General features: G+C 37.4%; 1 protein-coding gene across 1 annotated transcript; it reads right to left on the bottom strand.

The window, feature by feature from the left end:
* Positions 1–8617: 8617 nt before the first annotated feature.
* LOC131048049 (uncharacterized) lies at positions 8618–9876 on the bottom strand. Its single transcript, XM_057981891.2, has 2 exons — positions 9709–9876; positions 8618–9265 (listed from the first exon to the last, which is right to left on the bottom strand). The coding sequence occupies exons 1-2, from the start codon at positions 9874–9876 to the stop codon at positions 8618–8620; spliced, it is 816 nt and encodes a 271-aa protein (XP_057837874.2).
* Positions 9877–10205: the final 329 nt, after the last annotated feature.

Genomic DNA, 10205 nt, shown 5'->3' on the forward strand with positions numbered 1-10205 from the left:
TATGCCTTTTTATTTCAATTTCAACACATTTACCCTAATTTCAACATTTTTCACAATTCAACTTAAAAAGGGTATCGAATCTTTATTCTAGTGAATCCAATAGAAATTCCAATCTTAGAAACATATTTAATTATGAAAGTAAATACATTTATTTTCTATTTTCTTATCCTACACTAAATTTGATGAATAATAATGAACAACAAATACCCTAATCTATACTAAGAGGGGGGGTGAATTAGTACATACAAAAACTTCTCAATAAATTATCAAGTTAAAACAATGCTAATCGGTTGTCTTCATCACTGAACTTAACCATGGCAATACCGGTTAAACACAGTAAGACTTCAGACAGCTAAACCAGTAAAATTGAATACTTCAAATAACATTCAACACTTGATAACTACTTCACCAATATACTCATGCATGTGTTGTATCAGTAATACCATAACCATTAGCTTTGCATGCATATTCACCGAAACAAAGACTGCTCAATCATCACATGAAAAATGCACAACTCATGACACACAGATTTTTCACGTGGAAACCCAAATGGGAAAAACCATGGTGGGGATGAATACCGAAAAGCTTGTTTTTGAACTCTTTTGAAGCTCGCTCTGTTAGGAGCCTAGTCTGATTAAAGACTTTACAATAAGGTTCTATTAGGAACCGATCCTGTTAAAGATCACCTAGTTAAGGGATGGCTATATACCCTGTTAAAGGTTGAAACCTTGTTAAAGGTTACCTTGCTAGAGGATTTGAAGAACTCAATGATCTTGAGTCACTTGGTTAGAGGATTTGCAATAAGCTTGTTAAAGCTACCTAGTAAAGGGATTTTCCTATTGTTAAAATGGTTACAAGACAACAGGTAAAGATCTGATATGATAACAACACTATATGCTAAGGCAGATCCTTTTCAGCTCCTCTACTCTGCAATCACACTCTGTAGTTTTCCACTCACTAGTCTGGCAAGTATCTCATCACTCGGATACAAACACAACATTTGCCAACAAAAACAATAACAAACATCATCGACCTTATGGACAACAATTAGGTCGGTAGCATAAACCCTAAACCCTAAATATTTTAGGTTTAAGTGGTCCAATCCTGACCATTCAAACACTTTGCATAGAATAAAACAATCTCAAACAGATCACAAGTCATTCTGCATCATCCATTCTTCACCACATATGGAAATCAGTAACCCATCACACTCTCTTCACATACCGCTAAGAAGAATGTTCATTCCCAAGGTAGACATTTAATGCAATCGATCTTCACATGCAAGATCATCATGAAAATCCTTCACGTGCACAAAACTGACGTGGCATCTCGATCTCATCCTTATCTCTTAGCTAACTCATCACAGAATGTCACTGGTTGCATCGCACAAGCTAGATTGCCAAACCGGAAACCCTAGAGCTGAGACTGCCAACCGGTAGTCACACTTAGTGAAACCCTGACACTAGTGCACTTCATCCCTTCATACCAGTTCTCCTACTTGAACATCAATAACAACTTCTTCCAATCTTCATACCGGTTCACCTCCATTTATTGACATCAATGACAACATACATTATCATCATACCAGTTCATCATATGCCAATAGTCTCCCCCTTTAGCATTGATGGCAATACTCAGTGTAGCATTGCAACTATAAACAACATAGACCAGTGCGACTATAACATATATCTTCTCCCATATCATATATCTTCGTTACTTCAGATATCTTCATACCGGTTCTCCTACTTGAAAATCCTCATGAAAATCCTTCACGTGCACAAAAATGACGTGGCATCTCGATCTCATTCTTATCTCTTAGCTAACTCATCATAGAATGTCACCGGTTGCATCGCACAAGCTAGATTGCCAAATCGGAAACCTTGGAGTTGAGGCTACCAATCGATAGTCACACTTAGTGAAACCCTGACACTAGTTCACCTCCATTTATTGACATCAATGACAACATACATTATCATCATATCGGTTCATCATATGCCAATAGTCCCCCCCTTTGGCATTGATGGCAATACTCAGTGTACCATTGCAACTATAAACAACATAGACTAGTGCAGCTATAACATATATCTTCTCCCATATCATATATCTTCGTCACTTCAGATATCTTCTCCCCCTTTGATAGCAATGCCAAACTGGAGGCACAAGCTTCCATTCTCCACTATGCTGCTCCCCCTATGGAGTAGCATCCTTCAACACATCAATCTTGAAAGATTTGACACTTTATTACCTGACTGATGTAGAGCACACATTTTTAATTTACTTCATGAAGGGGCAGAACCCCTAATTCACCTCTCAAATAGGTAAATGTAGTTTTCGGTAAGGGCTTAGTGAATATGTTTGCTAGCCGCTCCTTACTGGAAACATGTTCTAATACAACCTCTTTGTTTTGAACCTTCTCTCTCAAGAAGTGATACTTGAGCTCAATGTGCTTAGTTCTAGCATGCAATACCAAATTCTTGGAAATATTTATTGCACTTGTGTTGTCACAAAATATACTCACCAGTTCAGATATAGGTACTTTGAAACCATCCAATACATGTTTCATCCAGATTGCTTGAGTGCAGTTCATAAATACTGCCACATACTCTGCTTCAACTATAGACTGGGAAATATAGCTCTGCTTCTTACTCGTCCATGAGACTAGTCTTCCATCAAGAAAGAACACTCCACTGCTTGAGCTCTTCCGGTCGTCCACATTACCTGCCCAATCTGCATTGGTAAATACTTTGAGATTAAAATCACCATTGTATGGATACCACAATCCATAATCAATTGTCCCTTTCAGGTATCTAATAATCCTCTTGACTGCTACCAAGTGGGATTCTCTTGGAATTTTTTGAAAATGGGCCACAATGCCCACTACATGAGCAATATCCGGTCTGCTGTGTACCACATAGTGCAACTTACCGATCATTGACCGGTACTCCTTCTCATTCACCAACGCTGAATCATCTTCCTTAGTCAATTTGCAGTTGGTCACCATTGGTGTACCAACCGGTTTGCTCTCCTCCATGCCAAAGGTCTTCAATACCTCTTTGACATACTTGGATTGGGTAATAAAGATACCCTCTTTCATCTGTTGAATCTGTAGACCAATGAAGAACTTTAACTCTCCAATTAGAGACATCTCAAACTCTTTCTTCATTTCATCTGCAAATGCATGGCTTATTTCGTCATCTCCTCCAAAGATTATGTCATCTACAAACACTTCACAAATCAAAATCTGATCACCTTCAGATTTCAGGTAGATGTTGTTGTCCTCACTTGTTCTCTGAAATCCCATCTTCACAAGATGAGAGTGTAACCGTTCATACCATGCCCTTGGTGCTTGTTTCAATCCATACAGGGCCTTGTGTAATCTACACACCATGTTACTATCTTTTGATAAGGTAAACCCATTCGGTTGCTCAATATACAGTTCCTCTTCTAGGATTCCATTCAAGAATGCAGACTTCACATCCATCTGGTATACCTTGAACCCCTATATGCTGCAAATGCAAGTAGCATTCTAACACCTTCCAGTCTAGCCACTGGGGAAAAGGTTTCTCCATAGTCTTCTCCCTCTTCTTGACCATATCCCTTGCATACAAGTCTTGCCTTGTTCCTTACAACTGTGCCTTCTTCATTCAGCTTATTCCTGAAGACCCATTTGGTACCTATGACATTCTTGTGTTCTAGTCTGGGTAGAAAAAAGCATGTTGCATTCTTTTCTATCTGGTCCATCTCCTCTTCCATTGCCTTAATTCAGTCTTCATCTATAAGTGCCTCTGTAGTGGTCTTAGGCTCAAATTCAGAAATCATGCAAGAGTTTTGTTTCACCTTTCTTCTTGTGAGTGTCCTTTCATCTTTATCTCCTATGATCTACTTCGGATCATGATGTAGTTTCACATATCTAGGAATTCTAGCTGGTTCTTCTTGCTTTTCCTCTTCTTCTTCTTCTTCTTCTTTTTCTTCTTCTCCATCTTCTTCTTTACCTACTGCAGCTTCTACCGATACAGGAACATTGAGGTCTTTGCTTGTTTCTTTCTTAACCAGTTCCCAGAAGATTACACCTGGTTCATCTTCCACTTGCTCACTGCTGGTTTCCTCAGGTTTCTCAGGGGATTCATCAAACCTGACATTGATACTCTCAACAATTTTTTGAGTTCTATTGTTGTAGCACTTGATAGATTTTCTTTTAGTGGAATATCCCAGAAATATTCCTTCATCACATTTAGCATCAAGCTTGCTCAGATGCTCACCTCTCTTGATATAACACTTATTGCCAAATACTTTAAAATAACTCACAGTGGGAGTCTTCTCGGTCTAGTACTCATAAGGGGTTTTATCTTTACCTTTCTTGATGAGTACCTGGTTCATAGTATAGACTACAGTGCTCACTGCGTCTCTCCAAAAAGTGTGAGCAACCTTTCCTTGGATCAACATTGTTCTGGCCGCTTCAACTATAGTCCTGTTATTCCTTTCTTCTATGCCATTATGTTGTGGTGTCCTTGGGGCAGACAGCTGCCTCTTGATACCGTTCTCTTCACAGTACTTGTTGAATTCATCAGAAGTGAATTCACCTCCTTGATCAGTTCTTAGGCATTTTATCCTTTGACCACTTTCCTTCTCTACCAATGCTCTAAAGGCTTTGAACTTTCCAAATGCCTCAGACTTGTCTTTCAAGAATGTGACCCACATCATTCTTGAGCAATCATCAATAAGAATCATGAAATACCTATCTCCCTGAATACTTGTAGTTTTAATTGGACCACACACACAGATCGATGTGCACAAGATCAAGTAAGTTCTCTACTGAAAAAGACTTACCTTTGAAAGTTGAGGAAGACATCTTCCCAAGTTGGCATTCTCTGGACAAAGAATTCTCTGGTTTGTTCAGCAAAGGCAATCCTCTTACTACCTTGATATTACTAGATTTTACAATATTGTCCAAGTTTATATGACAAAGTCTCCTATGCCATATCCAACTGTCATCAAACTTTGCCATTAGTCCTGACTAATCTTGGCATTCAACTGAAACAAGTTAGCTCTGGTCTACTTATCAGTGGCAATAAGTTCACCACTCTTTCCAATTATACTGCAAACTCCACCTTTGAACTCCAGAATGAGTCCTTTGTCATTTAGCTGAGCAACACTCAAAAGGTTATGCTTAAGACCTTCTACCCAGTAGACATCATCTGCACTTCTCTTTCCATTCAGTGAGATGGATCCTTTACCTTTCACCAAGCATGGTGCATCGTTGCCAAACCGGACAACACCTCCATCATATTCTTCCAGAGATAGAAACTTTCTTCGGTCACCAGTCATGTGGTGAGAACACCCACTATCAATAATCCACTCATTAGAGTTGTCAATGCGAGAGACAAGGGATTTCTTGTCAGACACTTCTTCCTTTACAGCTATGAACACTATGTCCTCATTCTCTTCATCCTCAGATTCTTCATCAGTAACACCTTCATCCATTACAACAAGACAATTTCTCCTACCTCCTCCTTTAAACATTCTAAACCTCTCCAATTTATCCTTATTTTTATTGTTAGGACAGTTAATAGCTATATGTCCTATCTTATTGCAGGAAAAACATTTTAAAGGAAGCTTACCTCTGTATTTTCCGGTGCCTTTTGGAAGTCTCTTGGAAAGAAGAGCTTCAAACTCCATCAAAATCTCTTCATCATCCATATCTCTACATTACCTGGATTCATAATTGGTACTTACTTCTTTTCCTTTTCTGGTTGGTGCAGTAGATGCTCTAAAGGCTAAACCAGTCTTCTGAACACTGCCACCATAGCTATTCAACTCAGATAAAGTCAACTTTACAATGATAGAGTCTAGGGATACCTTGGTTTTGTCGATAGACCTTAGCTCCCGAATAGCAGCAACTCTAATTGCATAGACTGGTAACAATGATCTCAATACTTTACTGACAATGGTGGCATCATCAATTGTTCCACCAGTGCTCTTGATATCTCCAACCATAGTCTTGATCCTTATGCCATATTGTTGAATGGTCTCTCCTTCAACCATCCTCATGTCTTCAAATTTTGCTCTAAGGGTCTCTTCCTTAGATTGGTTGACATGCTCATCACCACCATAAATAGTTTCCAGAGTGTCCCCTACATCCTTAGGATTGTCCTTATCTTGTACATCAATGAAATCAATATTGGACAGGCTACTAATAAGGGCTTCCATGACTTGCCCATTTTCTTGAATCTCTCTTTTTTGTTCATCGGTTAGAATGCCAGTGGGGATAACATAGACATTCTCAACATAGCTCCAGTGTTGAGCACCCAAACTCTTGATATAAATCTTCTTTCTATCCTTCCATATTTTGAAGTTATCTCTATTGAACTTAGGACCTTCCCTCTTCATCATTAAAGTAGGATCTTTTACCTCAAGCGGTTAAGCTTATATCACCGAGGACCTAGAGTTGCTCTGTTACCAATTGATGAATAATGATGAACAACAAATACCCTAATCGGTACTGAGAGGGGGGGGTGAATCAGTACATACAAAAAATTCTCAACAACTTATCAAGTTAAAACAATGCTAACCGGTTGTCTTCATCACTGAACTTAACCATGGCAATACCGGTTAAACACAGTAAGACTTCAAACAGCTAAACTAGTAAAACTGTATACTTCAAATAACATTCAACACTTGATAACTACTTCACCAATATACTCATGCATGTGTTGTATCAGTAATACCATAACCATTAGCTTTGCATGCATATTCACCTAAACAAAGACTGCTCAATCATCACATGAAAAATGCACAACTCATGACACAGATTTTTCACGTGAAAACCCAAAGGAGAAAAAACACGGTGGGGATTAATACCCTCAAGCTTGTTTTTGAACTCTTTTGAAGCTCGCTCTGTTAGGAGCCTAGTTCGCTTAAAGACTTTACAATAAGGTTCTATTAGGAACCGATCCTGTTAAAGATCACTCGGTTAAGGGATGGCTATATACCCTATTAAAGGTCGAAACCCTGTTAAAGGTTACCTCGCTAGAGGATTTGAAGAACTCAATGATCTTGAGTCACCTGGTTAGAGGATTTGCAATAAGCCTGTTAAAGCTATCCGGTAAAGGGATTTTCCTACTGTTAAAATGGTTAGAAGACAACAAGTAAAACTCTGATCTGATAACAACACTACATGCTAAGACAGATCCTTTTTAGCTCTTGTACTCTGCAATCACACTCTGCAGTTTTCCACTCACTGGTCTGGCAAGTATCTCATCACTCGGATACAACACAACATTTTCCAACAGAAACAATAACAAACATCATCGACCTTATAGACAACAATTAGGTCGGTAGCATAAACCCTAAACCCTAAACATTTTAGGTTTAAGCGGTCCAATCCTGACCATTCAAACACTTTGCATAGAATAAAACAATCTCAAATAGATGACAAGTCATTCTGCATCGTCCATTCTTCACTGTAGATGGAAATAAGTAACCCATCACGCTCTCTTCACATACCGCTAAGAAGAATGTTCATTCTCGAGGTAGACATTTAATGCAATTGATCTTCACATGCAAGATCTTCAAGGAAATCCTTCACGTGCACAAAACTGACGTGGCATCTCGATCTCATCTTTATCTCTTAGTTAACGCATCACAGAATGTCACCGGTTGCATCGCACAAGCTAGATTGTCAAACCGGAAACCCTAGAGCTGAGACTACCAACCGTTAGTCACACTTAGTGAAACCTTGACACCGGTCCACTTCATCCCTTCATACTGGTTCTCCTACTTGAACATCAATAGCTACTTCTTCCAATTTTCATACCAGTTCACCTGCACTTATTGACATCAATGACAACATACATTATTATCATACCAGTTCATCATATGCCGACAAAATTATTATAAATTATTCATGTGATCAATTATACCTTATACACATACATTTTACTAAAGTAACATAGCCTCGAGCCTAAAGAAGTTCTTTTACCATCATACTTATAATAATTTTAATAACACCATAAAAAATGAGACCATAACACTAATTATATAACACATGGTCACTCAAATTTCCTTATATTCACCTCAAATCCTAATGCAAACACATCTTCTATTTCTCCTACAATTTGTATTCGCTTCTTGTTTCCATTTTTTGCTCATATTTTTGGCTAAATTTTCATTAATGTGAGAGTGGATATAAATTTTAATTAAGATATATTTGAATTTTTTTTTGAATATATTATCAATTTTTGTTGAGAGGAATATGAATGTATCTTTTGAGTTATATTAATGGGTAACAATACATTTTTTAATCTTGGAAGAATTGACGGGTCAATCATTGATCATTTGATACACTTATTTTCAATATCTCATTCTATTTGCAAGATATTTAAAAAATGGTATCTCTTAATTGAAAAAAAAACCTGGTTAAACATTTGCCCAATACATTTTTTTATCCTGTGATTTAGTCTTGGTCAACAGGGATCATAAACTCTATTTCGTTACGTACACGTTAAATCTACAAGCAAAGTCTACAGATCACAATCTGAGTAGGTAAAGAAGCAGAAACCTACTGCAAATGAAAACATTTTTCATTAAATTTATAAAGGTGAACAGTTCATTTCATTTATTACACCTGTTGTGGCGATTCTATTTCTCTCCTCATCTGACTGCCAAGTTTGGGGTGTGATTCGATCACCGGACCTTCCTTGATTGTATGCTTGGGCTCATTCTGTAACACACTTTTCTGTATCACTCTTTTCTGCTCCTCCTTACTCCCAAATGGTGAGATGGGATTATCCTTGGTATCAATAAAATACAAAAAACACACCATTCCCAAGCAGCAACTAAACATGGGTATGGGACCAAATACCCATAACAGCAGAGGAAATGCAAAATAATATGCCCTCACTCCCAGTGACCAGAAATTACTCCCTCTGATTACAGCATGCTCTACATAATGTGCAGGCACACTGGAACCTGGAGTGCTGATCAGAAAGTTCACTTGAACATAATAACGAATACACTGTACTTGAGATATGAAGGCTATCAGAAAACAGATCAGTAGGGTTGCATATTTGACAGAGCTAGTTGAACTGCTTCTATCTCCATAGATTATGTGATTGGCCAGTAACTTGGATTGACTGCTTGTTGTGCTGCTGCCCACAATGGTGCCTATCAATGAACTCAGTGTTATGGACAGGCCTGCCATGAATGTAGAAGCTGATATGTTGCTTGAGATTACTTGAAGTGCATCTTTTGTATTTCTGGGGATCTCCTAAAATCAAAAACATTGTGAGATCATTACACCCATGAAAAATATTTGCATGAATCCATCTTCCTGATGATGGGTTTGGTCAGAAAAACATTACAATTGTATTCATGGAGAATAAAAGTTATAAGATCAGTTTTCTGATACCAAATATACAATATGATCTATAATGTTGATGGAAAAAAAATTATTCATTTGTTGTTTCTGAATTCGATTGTGTGAGTCAATTTTTATCATCAACGTTTCTGTGATTCATCATAATCCTGAAGATGAAGAAGAATTCTAAAGAGATGAAAGATGGAAAAAAACAAACAAAACTACTATGATAGACTGACCTGCATCATCTTGTATACCCAAATCATTCTAATACCATTTTCAGATCTTATGACGATCATATAATCTGATTTGAAATATCGATGAAACAGAAAGAACAAACTATGACTACTGACCTGCATCATCTTGTGTACCCAAATCTTTCTGATGCCATTTTCATATCCTATGACAGTTAAATCTGGGTAGATGATAATTCTATATATGAGATAGAGATGATATATTCCCAGGAAGAGAAGGCCTGATGGAACCAGCACCACATCTAGATATTCTTTTGTCCACACCATGGCCATTGCCTTGCTCTCTCTACAGGGAATGAATGATTGGACTCCTCACATTAGACTTGAGTACATGAACTCAAAATTACACAAATTTCTGATTGTTTTCATTTGAACAACTTCTGTAATTGATACAAATTATTAAATTTATTTAAAAAATGAAAAGAATTTAGAAATAACAATAGTATTTAATGATGTCAACATACAAGGAAATATTATATTATATGATCTTCAATATTTTGATATTTGATAACACTTTAAATATATTAAATGCATTTACTGATACCTCTTACAATAAAATTCATGAGAATAGAACAAAGAAATATTCTCACAAGGAT

This window comes from Cryptomeria japonica, chromosome 6 (genome assembly GCF_030272615.1).
Source record: "Cryptomeria japonica chromosome 6, Sugi_1.0, whole genome shotgun sequence".
In the NCBI taxonomy this organism is placed as follows: Eukaryota; Viridiplantae; Streptophyta; class Pinopsida; order Cupressales; family Cupressaceae; genus Cryptomeria; species Cryptomeria japonica.